Source organism: Dendrobium catenatum, unplaced genomic scaffold, assembly GCF_001605985.2.
Source record: "Dendrobium catenatum unplaced genomic scaffold, ASM160598v2 fragScaff_scaffold_1065, whole genome shotgun sequence".
In the NCBI taxonomy this organism is placed as follows: domain Eukaryota; kingdom Viridiplantae; phylum Streptophyta; class Magnoliopsida; order Asparagales; family Orchidaceae; genus Dendrobium; species Dendrobium catenatum.
In genome coordinates this window covers 211,649-235,041 of record NW_021319527.1, presented here as the reverse complement: position 1 = coordinate 235,041, position 23,393 = coordinate 211,649, and the positions used below count along the sequence as shown (strand labels likewise).

The following is a 23,393-nucleotide window of genomic DNA, read 5'->3' as shown; positions in this document are numbered from 1 at the left end:
AAAATCCTCCAAGCAAGAGATAACCGCCAAGAAGTTGTTAAGATAAGACTATCTACTGCTAAGGGAGATCCAGCCATACTTGTAAATTTAGAAATTCAAATAGGATTCCAACAAGAGAGAGAGAGAGAGAGAGAGAGAGAGAGAGAGAGAGAGAGAGAGGTTGTAAATCTTTATCCAAAGAGGTGGAAATACAAATTGATACTTCATAGGAATGAAATCAAGGGACCCATTTTTGAAGGAAAATGACTTACCAAAAAAGAACCAAGGTCCACTGGATCAAACCATACCAAAATTGTCATGATAAGAGAATTTGAAGAGGAAAAAGCCATCCTTAAGGGTCCAAAAAATTTAAAATTAGCTATAGTCATAAAATTAGTCGGTGATGGCTTCCCCAATCACCCCTGTAAATAGAAATTAAATTTAGGATGGTAGCATGACATTGATTAAGAGCAAAAGTAAAGTAGAGAATGACTATATGAATCTACAAGAAAATGGAATATGAAATATAGGATATATAAAGATGGAATATAACAGGATATTTAATAAGTATATATGTAACAAATACAAAGGAAGACTTAGAAATGTTAGTGTGGGTTCCAAAAATTCAGCCTCGGCCTCCCCCGCTGCTTTATTGGGGGAGTTTTAATGGATTGAGTTTCGGGGTAAATTTTGGGAAGGCAGATAGGTTTGTGATAAGACACTACCCAAATATTTCACCCTCATTTTGTTATGACTTTAAGATCTGAGTTTTGGTTTCCTATAGGCGCAAGCCCCTATAGTTAATTACTCCTCTTAATAATGAGAGAGAAATTTCAATTAAGGCTAGTCGTCAATCAGATATGTAGAAAATATGCGTTATCAAGCATATGGTAACAACATGGATATGGGAATTTTGAAATTTAAAGATTTTATATTTAAAATTGCAAATTTTACCACTTGCACTTAAAGCGAATGGTGGGGCAATAGGTGATGGACTCGATCAAGATCCCATGGTTTCTTCCTCTTGGGCCATCGTGGTCCCTAGTCTACTTAGTAAGAGGAGGTAGTCGATCAAACCTGACAGAAGGATCCTTGTCGACAGCCATGGGTTACTTAGTCTAAGGGAACCTTATAGATTTGGAATGAATATTATCTAAAGGGAAAAATTTGAATCCACCTTAGCTAATAGAGGACGTTATGTCCTATCAATTATATCCTGTTGATTCATATCTCAAGGATTTGATGCCACTAAAGAATATATTGGCTCTAGACATAATTGTTATCTCATGGTTCCATTTGGTGGTAAAACTATTCAGTTCAGAGGGCCCTGAGTCATAACTGTTTATTTGGCGGTGCCATTTGGAGTAAAAACTATCGGTAAGAGCATACGTACCAGGTCCTTACTAATAGGAGATTATTTGAGAATGGATCCTAGTACTATTTTTGACTAGGCATTAGCTCTATGAGAGATGAAGTAAATTTTAATTTGTCCACCCCGATAAACTATTATGAATGATGGATGTATTTTTCTTTAAGTGTTTTATGGTTGGATTTTAGTTTTAAAATTTTAAATTTGATATTTTGTGGAGTTTTGAATTTTATGGGTATTTGGGTGGAAGTTTAATATTTGGAATTAACCCCTCTAGTTGAGATTTTCATTTAACACATCCATCATCAAGGTGTTTGGGATCATTTTCATTTTATGAGTTAAACCTTGTCGACTCTGTCCAGCTATCGATAGATGATCGAGCTCGTAGGCTTTATACCTTTATTAATGAATTTATATGTTCATAGACCTTGAAGGCCTTATATAAATGTATAGAATAGATATTCTAGTTGACACTCTAACCTTATATTTATTTAATAGTTCAAGTCGTGTTGACTTCTATCTATCCACGTAGAAGGATCGGGGTAAAATTTGAGTTCATTTATTGACCCGCGTAGCATTCGTAGATGTCACGTGTGTATCCAAAACACGTTTGTTGGGACCCATGCGAGTGTTTGGGGGTATTTAATAATCATTTGTTGAACATCATCGACTTTTATTTATCTACTTAGGAGGATCGGGTTTAAATTTATTAACATGTGTAGTGTCCCTAGATATCACATATATTCCTACAATATGCTCATAGAGGCCCATACGATTATTTGATTGCATGTACTCTTCTATGTACCTATGTGTAATATATTATAGTCCATATGTGGGTGCATTTTGAGATATTTTAGTTGTACAGGTAACTGCCATTTCAATGTATACAATATTTCATTTGAGAACTCATATATATTTTTTGTCTGCTAATATGAGTGTTGAGGATCCGGTGGTGAGGCATTGTAGTCTTATGGATGCCTTTTATCTAGTTCTATAATTATTGCATATATGGTGGTTTGGCGTAACACTACGGTTATTTGCCCTTTTCATACATATAGACTGTTGTATATAACTTGTATGATTTATGAAGTAGGTTGTAGTGCACTAACTAATCTCTTACTATTTGTTCGTATGAATTTGCATTTGTCAAATTCTTTATACATTTTGATGTGGTCTTTGGTCCCAACAATACATCTATTATTGTTGCCTGTTGAGATATTTTAGTTGTACAGGTAACTGCCATTTCAATGTATACAATATTTCATTTGAGAACTCATATATATTTTTTGTCTGCTAATATGAGTGTTGAGGATCCGGTGGTGAGGCATTGTAGTCTTATGGATGCCTTTTATCTAGTTCTATAATTATTGCATATATGGTGGTTTGGCGTAACACTACGGTTATTTGCCCTTTTCATACATATAGACTGTTGTATATAACTTGTATGATTTATGAAGTAGGTTGTAGTGCACTAACTAATCTCTTACTATTTGTTCGTATGAATTTGCATTTGTCAAATTCTTTATACATTTTGATGTGGTCTTTGGTCCCAACAATACATCTATTATTGTTGCCTTGGTGGAATTTTGAAAACATGTATTTAAAAAATATTAGTTTTCTTTGGTGACTTTTCAAAATTGATGTTTATATTTGATCTTGAGATCAAACATCTCATTAAAAAACTTATACCACTTTAAGAAGTGGAGATAAAATTTCAAAATAGGGTTCAAATCCAAAATTACAAATCCTGCTTTAAATATCATAACTAGATCCAGGATAGAACCACATATGATCGCGAAAGACCAAAATGGAGTTCGATCTAATTTCTAGCTATGGTATTCTAAGTAGATTATCGTTGATCTCATGCCCAAAATATTATGAACAAGTGATGTATCACCCCTAAGAAAAAAGTTACCACTGTTTGATAATTATTCGGGCATGATGACAACAATCGTCGTTGGTTGAATTTTTCTAAAGAATACTAATTTGAGCTTTGAAATTTTATTTTGGGAGATTTGGAATTAAGTTTAATTTTTAATTCTGAATTCAAATAGACCATTAGAGATGATATGCCCCCTTGAAAGGTGGAGATAAATTCTCCTAACAATTTCATATTCAGGATTATAATTTTCCTCTTGGCTATCGTAGTCTGATTTAAGGGAGAACCACATATATACCCGGGAGGATCAAGATAGGGTTCAATCTAAAATCGAAAAATGATAATCAAGAGAAGAATATCGTTAATTTTATATTCGAATTGATGTTAACATATGATAAATCTCTTTGGAGAAAGAGAATATCATCTGTTAGCAATTACATGATTATGATAATAACGATCGTTATAAACTAGATTTCCTAAAAGAAATTTCAAGTGAGTTTTGAAAATCAATTTTGAAAATTAGATGTGTGGTTCTAAATCTCCTACGAGCTCAAACCCTCATAGTTAATTACATCATATGATGACAGAGCCCCCTATGAAAACTCTCGATTAAAATAGTAGCAAAATTTTGTTAAGGAATTTCTATGAGTAATACAAAAGGAAGTGAATTTTGGAATTTTAAAAGTGAATGGATCAAAATTGAGCACTTATTAATGGAGTTAATGGAAGAAAAGTAGGGGCCACTTTGACATTTTGAATCGATCCAGAAGTGTCCCAACTTAATCTAAAAGTTGAGCTTTACATTTTGGATTGAAAGAAAATTTAGTTAAAGTTGAGCATTTTATTGAAAATTTGGAATTATATTCCCTGAGGTTAGGGTCCTATAACCCAAGATATACCTCAGATTTTAAATATAAATTTGGATACTAGACCACAGTAGTCCAAACCTAACTAATGTAGCTCAAAATCTAGATTTACCCCGGCCTGGATTGGGGAGTCAGCTAACCATCTAGTTGATTTTAAATATATGAGTCATGTCATTTTTATGAAAGAGTGGTAGGAATATTTTTATTAAAGTTTTGGAGAGTTGGGACCGACATCTAGAGATTGTCCTAGTGGCCCCTTTGACTTATGCTGGGTGAAAATGTTAAATACTGATGCAATTAAAGTTTAGACTCTTTTAAATATATTTCTAATGTAATGTATGCTAGTCGATACATCCAAATCATGTATGTTTGAAGTTTTAAAATTCTTAAAAATATTTTTTTTAGAAAATTAGGCTTCCCGAGGTCCGGTACCTCATCGTCATAGGACAGATTATCCGGACTATACCCGTAGGCGGGGAAGTGTCTAAAGTAAGGAAAGAAGAAGTGTAGTAATATGCATGCGACCCCGAGGGCAATCCCTGACTAATTACCTAGATTTGTTATCTTTTTATGTTATTTAACTCCTAAAATTTTAAACTTTTAATTATGAATATAAAACTTTCACACCCTCACGAGCCTCACACATCCAAGCTAAAATAAAAAGTGGCACACAAATACAAAAAAAAAATTAAGAAAACCAGGTAATTATATATGCAATCACATTAACACAGAAAATATAATTAAATTAATTAATAAATATCTATATGCAAATTATCTTGCTTATTATAATCCAGGGTATGTAGAAAGTAAAGTGGTTGGGCACCACTAACAACAACCCGTATTCTAGTCCTAATAAAAATGCAACTGACATTGTGTGGGATACTCTATGTCTTCAATTCTTCAATTTTCATTCCTTTAGACTCCTTGGATTCTTCATAGCAAGCTACCCAAATGGAAAAGAGAGCTCTTCCTTTAAGGGGAAGGCCACCCTTTCCGCTTTGGGTATGAAAAAATGATCCAAATTTGGACTTTCAAATAGAAAAGGACTATCTCCCTAAGGGTTATCCTTTTCTCTTTGGAATCCAACTTTTGGATCTATGTATCCCGACTCAAAGTTCAACTTTCACAACACTTAACATCTCACATGAATTACATTTGATACAAAAATTCTAGACTCTCCTGTAAGGTTATCCTAAGCATTTAAATATTAAAGAACATCCCCAAGCAGTTATATATATGTGTAGAAAAAGAAATAAGCATACTGGTCATGCTCCTTTTATTATTTAGGGGCTTAGCAGCTGAAGCACCTATAGCAAGCATATTTATAATCAATTTATCCCCCTTCTTTTATTGTTCTGCATGAGCATGGCCACCTACAAAAAATTTGATGAACATCCAGATCGTTCCTATCATAAGGGTAATCTAGTCATCAAACACATCAATCATCCACAGAGTATAGTAAAAGTCAGTAAATACAACGTGTATAATCATCCACAACTTGTAGTAAAATCATGAAAAATTTGGCATACAGTAGAAAAGTAAACACCAGCCTAGCCTAGATCTAGAGTCGGTTGTCATAGCAGACCATATAAAGTGTGTGTAGAAGGTCGTGTAGTTGGAGTAAATCCTAGGTTTGGTAGTTAGTTAGAGTTGTCTAAGGATTGAATTCGTTAAGGCTTAAGGGGAATTTTATGTTAGAGTTTAACTATTAACATATTAAGAATTAGTTTAGCTATATTTTAAAGGTTAAATGATTACTACCTTTGTTTCACACTGAGGATGTAAAGTTTATTTCACCTTCCTTGGGGCTAAGCTAATAGCCTCGTAGGCCTGGGTTTCCTAGTAGTAATATGGGTTAATTAAGTTGATTTAGTTGGTTAAAATTTAAGGTGGATTAATATTAAATATTTTAATTAGTGGCTGATTTTAAGAATTTTGTTGAGTGTTTTATTAATCAAATAACGAAATTCTAGAATTTTAATATATTATTGGATTTTTATGAATTATCTTAATGTGTTAATTAAGGGGTTAAAATTTGACTTTTAAAACTAAAGTTAATATTGAAGGTTTCATATTTTTAACAAAACTTAGACCTTATTATGAGTAATTATACTATTATCATGCTCAATTTGGAAATTTTTATGAAAAGTTATGAATTTTAGAAGATTAAGCCAAGATTTAAACCCGGGTTTGACCAAAGTGTTGACTTTTTTGACTTTGACCAGATTTTGAAGGTTTGAACTTTTTAACAAAACTTAGACCTTATTACATGTAATTAGACTATTAGCACGCTCAATTTGAAGTTTTTTATAAAAAAATTATGAATTTTCAAAGATTAAGCCAAGATTTATACCCGGGTTTGACCAAAGTGTTGACTTTTTTACTTTGACTAGATTTCGAAGGTTTGAACTTTTTAAAAAATAGTAGGTTTTATTTTAAGTCATTAGCCTTTGAGTTTGACTAATTTGAGATTTTCTATAATTAGTTATGAATTTTAAAAATTTGTATTTAATGGATTTTTTTAATTATTTTAATTATTTTAATTAAAGGGGACCTTTTAATGATTTGAACCCAAACAAGTCCTAAACTCCTTGGAATCACCTCCAAAGATTAGAAATGATCTAAGAAGGGATTGACAAGTGTTTAACAAATTTTTTGGATTTTTAATTATTTTTAATTAATTAAATTGATTAAATATTGATTTTTGATAAAAAATAAATTAAATTAATTTGATATCAAATTAAAAGGGATTCAATTTTTACTAATTGGGGGTTTGGTTACGATTAATTAAAGTCCTTATATAGATCATTTTGGATTTAATAAGAATTTTTAATGAATTAATTAGAGCTCTAGGTCAATTCTAGGGAGGAATTTTTTGAAGCTCATAGTTTGTCTACCAAATGGACATAAAATCCAGTGGGATTTGGGCCATGAGATCACCTGATCTCAAGGCTTAAACACACTAAATTTGGAACCAAATGGAGCTCTCAAAGGTGGCTAACCAAGCCACCTATGGTGATCTCTAAGTCATATTAGAAAAATCATAGGGTCAGATTGAGGCAAAATCAATGGCCCTAAACTCCTTATGCTAAACATCACCATCACATCAAAAATCAATTCCTAATTTTCATTGAAGAGATCATGGCTCCAATTTGAATTTAAGGGTCAAACCATGACCCTCAAACTTCAATTGGCATGAAACTGCCCTTAAACACCTTAAACAGGGGAGGGAAAATTTAAACATGTCAAGGACATGTCCAAATTCACTCTCCCAGAGTCCTAAGCCCTGATGACTTCAAATTAACAAATAAATGAAATACTAGATATAATTTTCAAACTGAAATTAAACTCTATATAGATGCAATTAGGTTCTGCAACCATAGTGCTTTTGTAGATCTCCCTGAGATCTTTCCAACGAGTCTAAGAACACCTAATTTGGCCAAATGTGTAAGGCGATATGATTTTTTGAAGATTTCCATGATTTCGTGTGAAATTAAGTCCTGAATTACCCAGTCAGTCGGCGCTTTACACGCGCCGCTCTCCGATTGGCGAGCAAATGATTAGCTACTGTCTGGATAACGGTCGGATTAATCGCAAGGATCAAACAACCTCCAAAAACTACGTGGTTTAATCCTAACCGTTGATTGAAATCAATGTCTAGGATTATATCTTCAACCTCCCACGCGTGCCTGAAGCCCTGAAGCTATTCCAGCATAATCCGAGCGATCTCGCCGGCAGACTCTGATGAAATTTCACAGGGAGGATCATAAAGGTGAAAACCTTTAATCTAATGGTGGATATTTGTTGGGGTGAAGGTTTTCTTCACACTTGCCTGGACTACCAATCTAGGGAGCTCGGGATCAAAATATTACCGCATTGAAGGTCTCAATATATGAGCTTCTCTATCAAAAAGCTTCAGGGGATGAAGGCGAGCGGATCTCCTTCAAATGCCCAGACCAGAGGATGGCCGGAGGTACGACTTCGAGTGCAGAGCGAGACGCTTTTGCCAGAGTTCGCTTAAACGGATGGACGGGAGATTTTGGGAGACTAGGAAATGAAAGAGGAATCTCAAGGGAGCTCTGGGGAGTGCTTTCAAAAGCTTGGATGCGAATGATTTCCCCTAGAACGAGCTCCCCTATTTAGCTCAATCCTGTAAGCTTGGATGGTTGGGATCTACTGAGCTAGGCTTCGTATGGGCGTCAGGTCGGAGGGGACATCCTCCCAGGGAGATCGTGAGCTTGAAGCTAGCGAGTTCAACCTTTGGAAGGCTTTGAGTCATGCACGAAATGGGGGGGGGGAGACCACTGGAGTTCAAACTCCATTTGTTCCGACCTCTGTCGGCCAGGGTCTGGGTCAGGTTGACTAGGAAAGGGTGATGGCGACATCTCAAGAGTGAGCTTAATTGGACATGGGGGAGGCCAATTCAAACAGGTGGCTCAGGTTGACCCAAACCTGCTCGATTTGGGTCAAATTGGGCTAAACCTAGGTCAGGCCAAACCTTGGGTTTGATATGGGAAGTGGGTCTGGGTCTGGTGCACCCAATACAAGTGACAATTGGGTTTGAATTGGCCTGAGATAGGAAATGGCTCGGGTCAATGTGGGTTTTGACACTTTGGGCTAGCCCAAAAGTTGACCCAAGTCAACCCGAGACTTGGGATAGCTGGGGGAGGTGTGTTGGACCTAGGGCCAACTAATGGAGGTGTTGGCTAGGTTCAATTGAGCTTAAGTTGAGAGTTGGCTCAATCCCAAGTGGTTTTGGCCACTTTGGGTTAGCCTAAATCTTGACCCAAGTTAACTGAATGGTTGGGTTGGCTAAGGAAGATGTATTAGGTTAAGGGAGACCCAATGACACAATGGGTTGGATTCAATTTGGCTAGGATTGAAAGATAACTCAAGGGGAACCTCTCTTTGGGCATTTAAGTCAAGTCAAATGGCCAACCCAAATGAACTCAAAGCTTAGGTCTTCGAAAGGGGTCTCTTGAAGGCCTAAGGGATCACTCCGTGGATCTAAATGGGATTGAAATGGTCTTAATCAAAGGGTTTGAATGAATGGAGGTGTATGGAAAGTTTGGTCAAACTTGGTTGACTTGGTCAACCAAGTTGACCTAGGACCAAGAGTTGGGTCCATTGAATTCAATTTGATCATATAAACTCAATGGGAGGGGTCTCATGCAAAAAAAGGGTATTTGGTTTGAAATGGGCATTTGATCCCTAAGGGGGCACCTTAGTCAACCATGGTTAACTTGGTCAACCAGGTTGACCCAGGGGTTATGAATGGGCTTGATAGGTCTCAAATGATTTTTGAAATTGATTGAAAAGGGTTTCAAAGGTTGGTGAGGTTGAGTGACACTGAACTTTGGTCAAAAGTCTAAAAATCCCCTTAAATGACATTTTGGTCATTTTGACCTCATGTCTTTTTCGGGTCAAAGTGAATCCAGAAAAATATAGATTAATGTTCAACATGTCAATATCAAAGGACTGGGAGGGATCAAAGGGTTTGGAAAGAGCTCCAAGGTCAAATTCTACTAGGTGATAGGTCTAGTGGCATGGGTCGTAAATATTTGAAGGTTTTATAACCTTTGGAATTGAGTTTAGTTTTTGGGCTTAGAAACATCGAATTGAGCTTAAACTTGGAGGGCTGACTCCATATACATATCTTATTAATACGCAATTGATAGATTTTGAATCAGGAGTCAATTAACTGGATTTTGAAGTATTTAAACAAACACTAGGAAAGGCTTTCAGGACCTAAACCCTTAGCCTTAGATTTTGGACTGGATTGATCTAAGATCTAAATTGATCCTAGAATCTAGAGCCTAGAAGGAACCTAGGGTCTAGAAATTCCTATGGTCTAGAGTTCATGAGAGATCAGAGTGACCTCATACAAAAGTGAGGTCAACATGTTTACAGGTAGGCAAGTAAATATATTAATTCATAGATTGAAATTGACTTTAGGATATTTCATTGACTGAAGTTCTTATGCATCTATCCACAAGTGGCATGTGGTGCATACATCTGTATTCATAGAGAACCCGTATGTATTATAGATCTTCTACCCTTGATTTGATTCTGTAAGTGTGTTTATTTGTATTTTGATGTTGATTGTCATCATTTTAGATGTGTATATTTGTTGCACATCTGTCCTCCCATTTTTTTAGGAGATCGATGCATTTGCTTGCATAATGTTATTGAATGTTGGTTGAACTGCATTCGCCACCAATCTTTTCATGCAATCCTAGCAATTGTCATTTGCAACGAACTATTATATTCTTCCATGAGTAGATTGACATTAATTGTAGGAGTGTTATATTCCTCATAACTCCTCTAATGTCACTTATAGGGTCATTATATGCACTGCAAATGTAGGAAACTTCTCTTTTACAAGATCTGATGCATGCATTGCAACTTATTGCATTCGTTGTATGTCGACCTCCTTCATTCACTTGTGTTTATCACTTGTATGCTTTGAAAGTTCCTTCAATGTTCATTTGAATTGGGTCTTGATCATTGATGCTCACCACACATTGATTTTTCAGTGGTTATAAAGGAGTCAAACATGTTTGCTTGTATGTCGCTTATATCAGAAATTATTCCACCACAAGTCCTTTATTTTCCTTAAATGTTAGTGTTTATTTGAGATTTTTTGAATCATAACTTATAACTTTCACATTTTAATCTCATAGTGTATTTATTCATTGAAGTCTAGTTCCCTGTAGTCCGTATTGAGTTCAAGTCTAGTTCAGTGTGCAACTTCAAGTTCTATGTACCCATTTGAGTTTGAATCCATAAATCTTCTGTTTGTCCAAATAGCAAGTTCACTCTTAATCAAATTTGATTTAAGTTTGATTTATGTTCAGTTCAAGTCCACAGTGTAGGTTTAGATTAAAATTCAGACTGTCGATCGGCAGCAGTGGGTTTGAAAGAGACGAATGGCTCAGAGGAAGTAAAATTCAGATGGAGGTTTGTGGCTATTTGGATCGGAGCAGAAGCAAGTGTCGGCAGGTTTGGAGGTTGATAAGGTCTCGATAAATAGAGCTGGTAGGTTTGGTAGCTTTACGGGATTTGGCCAAAGAAGCGTGCAAATGGAATGAAGATGGCTACGTTCACTACGAGCAAGCTCTAGTTGCTACCTCCAATCCAAATGTCATGACTTATGGACCGACAAGAAAGGGACGTCCTCGAAGGAGTGAAGTCGGTCGGCTACATGTAAGAGAGGTGGCACCTTGAGGTAAGAGGAAGTTGGGATCGCATATGGGAAGGTTGGTAGATGGATTTGACTAGTTCAGGTAGTAGATATGGCTCAATAATGGGATGCGTTCGGTTGACAGGATGATGTGGTCGGAAATCTTTCGAAGCTTGCAAAAGGGAGGTTGGAGTTTAGGAGTTCTGCATGTGGAAGAAAGAAAATGAAGCCTTACGCTTTATTTTATCAACATGAATGGGTGTGATCAAGGTGTTGTCGCGTGAGAGGATTGCTTCGGTGTCATTCACAGGGTATGAGCGACAGGATTGCAGTGACAAAAGCAGCGATTTGAGCAAGATTTGGCTACATGTACTCATTCATGCACATTTTTTATTCCTTTTTTTTTAATGATAGAGGTCAAAAAATGCCCCCTAACAAATGTGATACGCGTCTAGAATGAATCACATTTATTTTATGCAGATTCATCATGTGGATCTCTAGATATTTGCTTTGGATATCACACAAGGGGTTTATTTAAAAGATTTCCTAAAACTTATTTTGATGTCACACTGAGCACTTTATTTTTTAGATCTCTAATTGTCTGCCTCCATGCCTTTATAGATCTTTAGATGCACATGTTAATCATCAATATAATTGACATGTTGGTTCTTGTCGAGTTGAGATCTATATGAGAATGATAGAGTATTTAATACTTAGGTTCTTAGAATATCACTTTATAGATTGATGGTAGTATATAGTATCACCACTTTATGTTCTTTTTTTATAACAGTTATCATCTTGGTTTTTAGTATTTTTGTAACTGCTTGCATCATTCTTTACCAAAATCATGTATAGATGTAATAATTATTCTATATTGTCGATATCATTTAAGATTTATCTAAAATCTATAGATTCATTAGCTGATGGAACTTTGTTGTCTCTGGTACTGATTGTATCTTCCTCAAATAATATTTTTATTAATAGCACATTCAATTTATGGAGGATCTTTCATTCTTCCCTCCTTTAGCTGCATTTTGATAGAAAACTTTAAATATTTATTTGGAGATCTCAGCACGCAGGGCGATGTCAACTCAAATAAATATTTAAAATATTCACTAGGGACACTTGTATATGTCATTCAAGATGCTTCTTTTTGTAGCTTTAACTTGAGTCCTGAGATTTTGGTTTCTTCAATCATGTGCTTTGTGTAGTGAATATTGATGGAGAATTACTTGATTTGTCTTTACTAACTTGTCATGTGATTTTTGTACAGTCTGCCTTATGCTTCTTGTTTTAGCGGGCTTGATAAAATAGTAGATGCTGATGACCTAAACCCTTTAAATTTGTAATAGGTTGATAGAGAGAAGTCATATGTCCAAAGCTTAGTGCATAATGGGCTTATTGATGATAATAAAAATCCTCTTAGTTCAGCTTTAAGCTTTATGTGAACTTTAGGATGTTTTTTTAGTCCCTTGCTCTATGCTTTGGTGGACTTGTTGAAAAAAATTCATTCGATCATCGCTTGATGCTTTATGTATTTGTTGAAGCATTTGCAAGTTTCATATTTAATCGATATTACCAAATGTAGATAATATATTGATCCTTAACTATTTGAGGAGACATTAATCTGGGTCACTTGAGTTCATTGGATTGGACGAGCTAAGATTTGATAGCTCTTCATTCTCTAGTTACTGAAATGGAGGTTCCTCTACTGCGGCCTTTTTTATGGTGTGTTGAGTAAATAAAGCTGCTAACAATTCTGTCATATTTGGGCTTGTCGGATCCGATCTTTTACAATTATTCAGGCTTCAGACTTGAGTTATGGGAAATATGCATCCCAATGCTAAATCTACTGAAGTTTGTAGATTTGGAGTCATTCTTTATGATTTAAGATTTAGAGTCTACGTACATTCAATAGTTGTTCAGGACTCATCCCTTTCACTTGAACTTTAATTCTCCGATCAATTAGGAGAATTCTATGGACTACTACTACTTAAAATTGTCAAGTCAAATTATCCTTCGTACTTCTTAGAGTCCCTACTAAAGGGTTGATGAAGTGGTAGTTCTGTTATTATAGCCTTTCTTATGGCGTGTTGAGTAGACGGAGCTGCCAGTGATTCGGTCATATTTAGGCATATTGGATCCAGCCTTTTTACACCCATTCGAACCTTAAGCTTCAGATTATTGAAAGGCTTTAAGCTATTTTGGCTCGATTAGTTAGAGTGCATTGTCACAAAAGTCTCTTTCTTGATTTTTAAATCTTGGTATGTAAGAGAATATGGTGTCCAGAACTTCTGAAAGATCATGTACATATATTTTAAAAAAAAATTGTTGTATTTTTCAACATAAAAGAATATTTGTATTGATAATTTTAAATATTTATTCGATGATCTCGGCATGCAACTCAACGTCAACTCGAATAAATATTAAAATGCCCCCTGTCTAGTAAGGAGATTTTAGAATATAATAAATTTAGAATTTTGAGATTTTAAATATTTATTTGGGGGTCTTGACACATAGCACAATGTTGACCCAAATAAATATTTAAAATCCCTCTTATCTCATTGGGAGATTTTGAATAGGCTTTGTATTATGATATTTCAAATATTTATTCGGGTGTCTCGACACGTAGAATAATATTGACCAGAATAATTATTTAAAATGCTTTTAGTCTTATGCGGGAATTTTAAAATACATTATTTCTACACAAGAGAATTTTAAAATATAAATATAAGCATGCATTGACAAATATGCAAATAACACTTTGATCAGTGTATATTACATTGGATATGAAATTTTCATGCATTATATTTCTTTAAATATCAGTCATTGATTGGCGGCATAGGCCTCTGACATTCCGGATCGATTAACTGTTAAGCTCATCCTTGAAACACCTTCTCGATGACAAATGGGCCTTACAAGTTGGATACGAATTTGTCACCAATTTTTTGGTGTGTGATGATTTGTCTTCTCAGCATCAAGACTCATTCCCCTTCTTTAAATGATCGATGGCGCACCACTCGATCAAATGATTTCATCATTCTTGCTCGGTAGATTTTCAGGTTTTGTTGAGCTTGTAGTCTAACTTCATCGAGTGTGTCGAGCTCTTCCATTTCCAGGCGAACATTTTGCTCTTGAGTGAGATCGTTCTAGATTTCTACCCGAAGGGACGGTAGTTCAACTTCCAGTGGCAATATTGCTTTAACTCTGAACACCAGTGAATAAGGAGTGACTTTGGTTGGCCTTTTGTAAGTTGTACTATATGTCTATAGTGCCTCTGTCATTTTAGTAAGTCATTCTCTTTTATCCTTGGTGAGAATTTTCTTCAATAGTTTCACCTACGTCTTATTGAAGTCATCTACCAAGTCATTTGCTCTTGAGTTGTATATTGACGAATGTCACAATCAATTTTATGCTGATAATCAAATTTGTAAATTTTTGTACTCTTGAATGCGGTGCCATTATTTGAGAATATGCGGAGTGGCACATCAAATCTGTAGACAATGTTATGGTAAGGTCTCGGCAAATGGAGAGGGTAGGTTTGGTAGCTTTACGGGATTTGACTGAAGAAGCATGCGAATGGAATGAAGATGGCTACCTTCACTGCGAGCAAGCTCTAGTTGCTGCCTCTGATCAAAATGTCGCGACTTCTAGACCAACAAGAAAGGGTCATCCTCGAAGGAGCGAAGTCGGTCTGCTACAGGTAAAAGATGCGGCGTCTTGAGGTAAGAGGAAGTTGGGATCGCATATGGGAAGGTCGGTAGGTGTATTCGACTAGTGCAGGCAGTGGATATGGTTTGACAGCGGGATTAGTTTGGTTGACGGGATGATGAGGTCGGAAAGCTTCTGAAGCTTGCGAAAGTGAGGTTGGAGCTCAGGAGTTCTGCGTGTGGAAGATAGAAAACGAAGCCTTGATCTTCGTTTTATCAACATGAATGGGTGCAATCGAGGTGTTGTCGCATGAGGGGATTGCTTCGGCGCCGTTCGCAGGGCATGGGCGATGGGACTGTAGCGATCAGAGCAACGTTTTGAGCAGGATTTGGCTACAAGTAAACATTCATGCACATTTTTTATTCTCTTTTTATTAAATGAGAGAGGTCAACAATTTGGAAATTAAAAAAAATTATTTATATGCTTAGAAGAATATTAAAAAGATAATAAATGAAAGGTTAGAATTTTGTTTGTGAAGAAACTCAAAAGAGTTATATAATAGTAGTATAGATAATTACAAATTTATAAAATGACAAGATTCTTTAATGGAATAATTAATTGAGATATATACTTAAATTTTTTTATTTTTAAATTATGGATTATTAAAATTATAGAATTATAACAATTATTTATAATTAATTAAAAAATAGTTATTACTTTAAATATATGAATTTTCAAATTATGAATTATTAAAATTACTTTAAATATCTGAATTTTAACAGTTATTAAAAATTAATTAAAAATAGTTATTACATTAAATATGTGAATTGTCATGCATTTAATTAAATAAAGGAAATTAAAAAACAAATTAAATGTATAAATAAAATGAATGATTTGAATTTATTTTTCATAAATAAAATGAAAGATTAGGATTGCATTTGGGTGAAAAATCAAGCTTATAGATTTTCATTTATTGTTATAATAAGAGAGCATTAATGAAGGAAAAGAAAATAATATAAGCAGCTCTAATGAAAATTTCCAATTTTATTCTGCCAGAGTAAAAGTAAAGCTAAAGTTTTTTTTTTTTTTTTTTTTTTTGGGTTTATATATTGGGCAAAGTTAATCGTGCAGAGCGTAGACAAAAAGCCATTTTGGTTTCATTCTTATATGCCGACTAAATCATTCTCTTCTTTTTTTGGGGTTTAATGAGGTCAAAGCCTGAATTCTATTCACTATAGAAAATAATTACAAACTATGAAGCGAAACCAAATAACAAGAAGTATACTCAAGTAGGAAGAAACATAACAAGCAAAAGAAAGTATACCCATATGTATATCAAAACCGAGAGGAGCCAAAAAGAAAAAAACTGAATGAAGTAAAGGCTACAAGATGGCCTAAACCCCAAAAGACTCAAACTTTGACAATATAGAGCTTCCTTAGCCACCCAAAGAACACCCATGAATGTAATAAAGACTGGTTGTCAAGAAGGCCACCCAAAGGATGGAGCAAAGATGAGATACCCAACATTCATCAAAGTGCACCAGCCTCGAGAACACCTAGAGATAACGGTCGGACAACCAAAAAATAAAGGGAGCAGACAGAGAACAAATCGAGCCCAAGAAGAAGAGGGCACCAAAAAGGAAAACATGAACCACCAAAACAACCAAAGCAACCAAAATTAACCAGCGAAATAGAGAATCTACAAACCACGCCAAAACCAACAGCCATCAACACAACCACCAAGCACCAAAGCCAACCCCACAAACCCACCCAGCGCGACCAACCGAACAACAACGAGAAACTAGCTAATAGAGAGGGACCAAGCCCACACCAGTCAAAAGCAACAAACCCTCCAAGCTCCCAACAGAGACCCAAAAGGAACCACCACCGAGCCACCCAAAAAGCAAAAGCCTCCACCCAACCCGACAACACATAAGACTGAGAATGCTCCGTCAATGGATTTTATATGAGAGCTTTCATTTTTATACGAATAAAATTTTTGTATTTACTTATATAACAATATAATATCTTAATAATAATATAATATATGTATTAAAAGATGTTTTCCATTTTAAAAATATTAAAGTTAGAATTATTCTTAATGTTATTTCAAGATTTGTGTTTGAAATGGAAATAACTTCAAGAATAAATAATAATATAGGTTTACATAGATACTACTGAATTTTTATGCATTTACAATCTCACCTATATTATCCCAACTAGTTCAGATGACTCACATGTGGGCTTAGTTGAACCTAGATTAATCCCTAGACACTCATTAATATAAGATATATAGAATCTTAATAGTCATACCAAACTATTTACCACAATAGAAAGAAGGGTGCTATTTACAACCTATGATATATAATAGTGAAATCATTTTCAAGCGAGCTAGGCCCTTTATATTTCTTACATTTTGATTTTATTTTTAATGTCTATTGCAACTTTCTTTAGCATGTTTATGCTAAATTTTTGCATACAGTTAATGCGTTAAATTTTATTTCTCTATTGTGGTAAATATTCATTTTTAACATAATCAATATATCAAAAATTATGAACTATTATTTCATTATTAGTTTTTCTAATATATATAAATAATTTATAATTTCTGGTATTATTCATTACATTTTATAGGTGATTGGAGTTTTTAAATCTCAAACAATTTTGGCTGTCAAAGCCATATTTATCAGAAGCAAGCAAAAACCATATAAACGATCAAGATTTAAAATGAGAGCAAGATTGTAAATAAAATGGAATTTAAAAACCTAGCCTTCAATCCATTGCAGTGATCTCTAAACATTTTTTTTTTCTTTTGAAGAGAATCCAGGAACAACAAACCAAGATGGCAATATGTACAGTAACTATTCTGTAACTTATAATGCATAAAAATTCATAATACTACATGCCTGAGTAAATACAAGTTGTACATGAACTCTACGCTCATAATAATTCCCATGGAAGAGAAGGCTTAATTAACGAGTTAATAAGGCTTTATTTATCTTGGTGGATTGTGGGTCACTTGTGGGCCAAGTCACGGTAAAAAATACATCAACATTAACCTGAACTACATGGATCAGTAAAACTAACATAATACATAAAACAAACAATACAAAAATCTAAAGACACAAAAATGAGATTGAGAACAAACAATCACAAATACCAAAAGGTACAAATGAGAATTAAGCAAATGTAGAAAAAAAATATACTAAAAAGTAAATGCAACAAAACCAAAATAACCAAAAACATATAAACTAGAACATAAGCACAGGATCGAGAACAACACAACAAAAAAACAAACAAACAAACAAAAACAAGCATGCGACTATTCAATTTCCTAAGCATTGATATCATTGATTCCTAATCTAGTTATAATTGCACTGAACCTTTCATAATTTAGAAGTTTGATAAAAATATCTGATAACTAATTCTATGTGTCCACAAATTATAAACTTACATTTTATCTTGCCACATGATTCATAATAAAGTGGTGTCTCACGTCAATGTGTTTAGTGCAAGAGTTTTTGAATAAGATTATTAGTGATGCAAATCATACTTGTGTTGTTACATATGACAGAGATAATATATGCTTGTAATATAAAATCAAGAAGCTATTGTTTTAGTCAAAGGACTTGGGTAACACAACTTCTTGTAGCTTGGAGCTCGCCCAGAGTGAACAAGAGGAACTACATGGATCAGTAAAACTAACATAATACATAAAACAAACAATACAAAAATCTAAAGACACAAAAATGAGATTGAGAACAAACAATCACAAATACCAAAAGGTACAAATGAGAATTAAGCAAATGTATAAAGCAAATCTACTAAAAAGTAAATGCAACAAAACCATAATAGCACTACTTTGCCTAACCAACCAGATGCTTTCCCTCTCCAAGGCAAAAGGAATTCCTTATCAGGCTATAACCTTGCCACAGACCTGGACCAAAACCTTAGTCACTCGCTCCCTCTCAGAAAAATGTCATACACTCGATCTCTCATAAAGCCACCATGCTCACCAAACTCAACTAAAGGAGAGTGTCTACTCATGAGACCCTCAATGTACCTTGGTGCGACCATCGAACTCGGAGCTCTGCATTACCAAGACAACATCTCACTCACAACTCTCTACTCGGGTGGTTTGAAATTTCACACATACAAGTCACAGGCAAAGTCAGCAACCACACAAAACGTTGGTCCCCTTTCATCTAAGTATATGCCTGCAAACCACTCGAGCACGGTAGACCTAGTCTACTTGGCAATACTAGATTTTCTCATAAGCAACTCGCCAAAGCCTTTAAACCTCACTTTCCTTCAACAAATCATGAGACGACACATGTCGAGGAAACTTTGTAGCATTGTTTTTTTTTTCTTTTTCTATTTATAGTCTTTCCTATAGCCCTCAAAACCCTATAAATGAGGGGTGATGAGAAAAAATTTGGGAGATCTTTTTAAAACATTTTTTTTACTGATAGTGGATATTTTGCCAGTTTGAGACCTATAGCTTTTCTAGCATTGTGTAGCACACTTTCGTCCATTCTCTCCACTCTCCATTCTCATAAGTTCTAGTTTATTAGGTAGGCTTACAAGTATGGTTGGATGTCATCCATAGATAAATTTGGATCCATAAGTGCAAAATTTTACTAACATCGTATACTCATCTATTTATTTGCACTATATATATTCTGCATTTGCTTGCTACCAGTGCTACACACTCAAATGTTAACGCTTTATGAGAAGTAGAAGCGGGCATCATGTATGCCTCATAGGAAGATCTGATAGATGCATCATGTTATCGTAGTACAAGTCATATGTATATGAAGCATGGACATCTAATCAAGAAATAGATCCTTTCCAACAGTTCCAGCTCAATATATTATGCCCCAGATAAAACAGATAAGAAAAACAAAATTTATTTGTAGCATTCCTTATTAAATTTTGTACTTTTGTTTTCTCTGTAAATAATGACCGACAAGCTGTAAGAGGTCCAATGAAGGTTTAATTCAGAAAAATAAAAGAAAAGGCTGTAAGGAAGTTGGCATTCACAGCTTTGGATAAATCAAGGAATTCTTTTTAAGTTGAAATGCAATTGAATGCCTACTTTTCTAGCATTTTTGACCTAGACATGGAGCTTAAAAGTTAAGAAACATGTCAATGTTCCCATTTTCTGGATTTATTCACTTCTGCATTAATCATTCAGTGAAAACAACAATTAAACAAATAATTAGTAACTTCCTTAGATGAAGAACCATGCGCATAGCTTCAAATGTTGGTACAGAACAATAAAGCTCTTAATTGCAGAAAGCCTTCAAGAAGAAAAACAAAAACTAACCTGGTAAATGCACAAGACTTAGGAGAAACCTTCTACCAATTCAAACTTAAGAAGAAACTTCTTATGTTTACATTCCAGCATCTCAGACAAGCTACATTCTATTTTCTTAAGCTTGAGCAATCTCTGTCTAGGTTCAAGGCTCTTCTTCAAACCATGCCGAAAGAACTCTGGATAATCTGTGACTTCGCCAATCTCTCTCCCCATCTCTGCTACCAGGAATTTGATTCTTGGTTGCAGAGAATGTCTAATACTCTTGATCAAAATTGGAGGATATCCCGTGACCAATAGCCTAATCTGCTCATTGTTGAATCCGCTTTGTTTTAAGAACTCTAGATTGGGCCTCAAAATCTTCTCCACATTCCTACACAAAACCTCGGGGAAGTTGACTACGACCTTTTGAATATCTATCATGGTAAGACCAATTGATTTCAAGAAATCTGCAGTTGGCCGAAGCCGCTTCTCCACACTGTAACCCATTATCCATGAATTCTTCACCAGAATTTTACCGATAACACCTTCACCATTAAGCCCCATACTTGAAAGAAAATCAATCATCTCAGCATACTTCTTGTCAATGCTGTAACTGATAAGCCTTGGATTAACCAAAAGCAGCTTACCCATTTGCTTTTCAGAAATACCAACCGCTTCGAAGAAAGCAAGGAGCGGGCAGAGCTTCTCTTCCACATTGTGGAATAGAATGTGGGGGAATTTAGTGATGGCCACCCCAAGTTCACCAGACTTTGTTCCTAGGGTGGAGAGGCATTGTACTACTGGCAGAAGCTTCTCATTTAAGTTCAACGTGAGAACCTTGGGGCACTTGGAAATGACATTGAGCATCTTCCTTTCTTGAATCCCAATAGTTCTCAGGTAATCCCAAACCTCACTGGCTTTGTCTCTCTCCACACAATCCAGATATTTGCATCTCCTAAACATTCTTTCAATACTTTCATCGTCAAATCCTTTACTTTTTAAGAACCCTAGCATATCACTCTGATGGTTCCCAACTCGCTGCATGACGCCTAAATTAAAATAGGGAAAAGGGTTCAATTCGCCCCGGAGAAAAAACGCACTGAAAGAATGTAAAATTTCGAAGTTGTAAATCCACCTTTTCCCCCCTTTTGCCGTAAACCCCAGATTTACTAAATCCTGGAGTTCGGTGGATTTACGGGTTTTGGCGGAAGAAGCGCGCGAAAGGGAGAAAGATAGTTACCTTCACAGCGAGCGAGCTCCCGTTGCAACTTCCGATACAACAGGAAGAACGGAGAACTGGAAGGAAAGTCGTCGAAGGAGGCGAAGGAGGTTTTAAGCGACTCGTTCAAACCCCTGCCACGTCGAACGGCAACGAAGAAATGGAGAAGAAAAATGCAGTAGAGATGACTGAGAGGCTATCCAGAAGATAAGAGGCAAATCGTAGACTGAAAATCTGAAATTAGTTAGTTATTAACCTAAGTAATTTAATAGAAATTAAAATAAAAAAATTAATTAGATAATTAATATTAAAATTTGTAAATAAATAGTTAATATTCTAAATAATAATTAGATTTCACTCTAAAGTCTATTTTCATATCAAACTAATCGAAACAACTAAATGTGGCATCATAAGTCTAAAAAAATTAAAAAAAAAAATATTTCACAAATAACTTAAGCAAAATTTATAACTAACATAATAAATAGAAAGTATTGCAATTCAAAAAGCATAACGAAACGACACACCTTACGTCTCTAGGTTCCCACAGCTCCTATTTCCTGCATAAGAAGACCAAACGACATTAAATTAGGGAATGAATGCATATCTTTTATCAAGCTCTATTATGCCTTGGGTGTTGAGAAATGTGTACCATTATGAGTTCTCTTTCTCTAGCATATGTAGCATGTTTAAAATGAACAAAAAAAAATTAAAATATATGACAAAAATAGACAATTAAGAAATATATAATTAGTGCAATATATATATATATATTATTTTTTAAAATTAAAGATATTAAGTAATGAGTAACATATCTCCTCATAATTTCTCCTCTTTTTTTTTTTTCTTTTTTTTTTTGAAATATTCATTTTCTTTTCTCTAGTAGATATTTTCTAAATGAAATTAAAAGAGATGCAATACAAATAGTATATTAATGTTATAAAAAAAATGTTTAAAATAAATAGAAATCCATATATAATCATTCACTCAAAAAACCTAATAATTTAATAATCTCCTAGATTTGTATCATCCAATGATACATTCCCAAATACTTCATAAACTTCCTTCACAAACAGTTAAAAAAACTTACAAAAAAGAAAAAAAAAAACTTACATCTATTCACATGAAAGTAGAGAGGTTCGTGGAGTCCTAACGATCAAATGAATAATGACAAAATAGAAGATTAGAATGCTGAAGAAGAATTATGGTGCTCGTCAAGTCCAATTCACAAGATCATATGCCATGATCGAGAAGTTTCATCTGCTCGCACGAACGCATAGAGGGCAGAGGAGACGAGAGCAAATGGGATTAGCGAACAGGATAGGGAATAGAATTAGGTTTTGATTCTTCACTTCGCTCAGATACGCCCGATTCTAATCCTACGGTTTAGGATGCATTAGACCAGTTTTTTAAAACAGGCACCAGATTCCCGGTTAGAAAGCCGGGCAAACCTGTTCAACATCGGTTTTGTGCAATACCAGTTTTAGGAAGTGATGGACTGACCGGTTTGCCGTTTCACGATTCAACCAGTTGATCCGGCTGGTCCGATTTTAAAAACCTTGGAACTGACAGCCTTAAATTCCAGATTACTTTGTCAAACAGTTTTACATGATTTAACACTTATATTGTTAAACGATTTTTAAGATTTAATTTTAATAGGATTTACTAAATTTACTAAATTATACTAAAGTTAAATCCTACTTGTTGCCAGACAGCCTCTTCAGTAACAATTGTTATATTTGATATAAAGGAAAGCTTGCGTCATTTTTTGTGAAACTTTATTCTTAAACTTCCACGATAAAAGTCAATTGAAATAAAAATTACATCTTTTTATTATCATAATATATTGTGCAGAAGAAAATATCTAAGAAAATGACATGTTTGAAATATTAATCGAGCTAAAATAGAAAGAAAGTTTCATACTTTCACCCAAAAAAAAAAACAAATGAAC

The 23,393-nt window shown here is 34.7% G+C and overlaps 1 protein-coding gene across 1 annotated transcript; it reads right to left on the bottom strand.

The window, feature by feature from the left end:
* Positions 1-20,136: 20,136 nt before the first annotated feature.
* Positions 20,137-21,628, bottom strand: LOC110098725 (transcription termination factor MTERF6, chloroplastic/mitochondrial). The gene is made up of 2 exons (XM_020825637.2): positions 21,467-21,628; positions 20,137-21,275 (listed from the first exon to the last, which is right to left on the bottom strand). Exon 2 carries the CDS (start codon positions 21,268-21,270, stop codon positions 20,275-20,277), a length of 996 nt encoding a protein of 331 aa, XP_020681296.1. The 5' UTR covers positions 21,271-21,275; positions 21,467-21,628; the 3' UTR covers positions 20,137-20,274.
* Between the last annotated feature and the right edge of the window lie 1,765 nt (positions 21,629-23,393).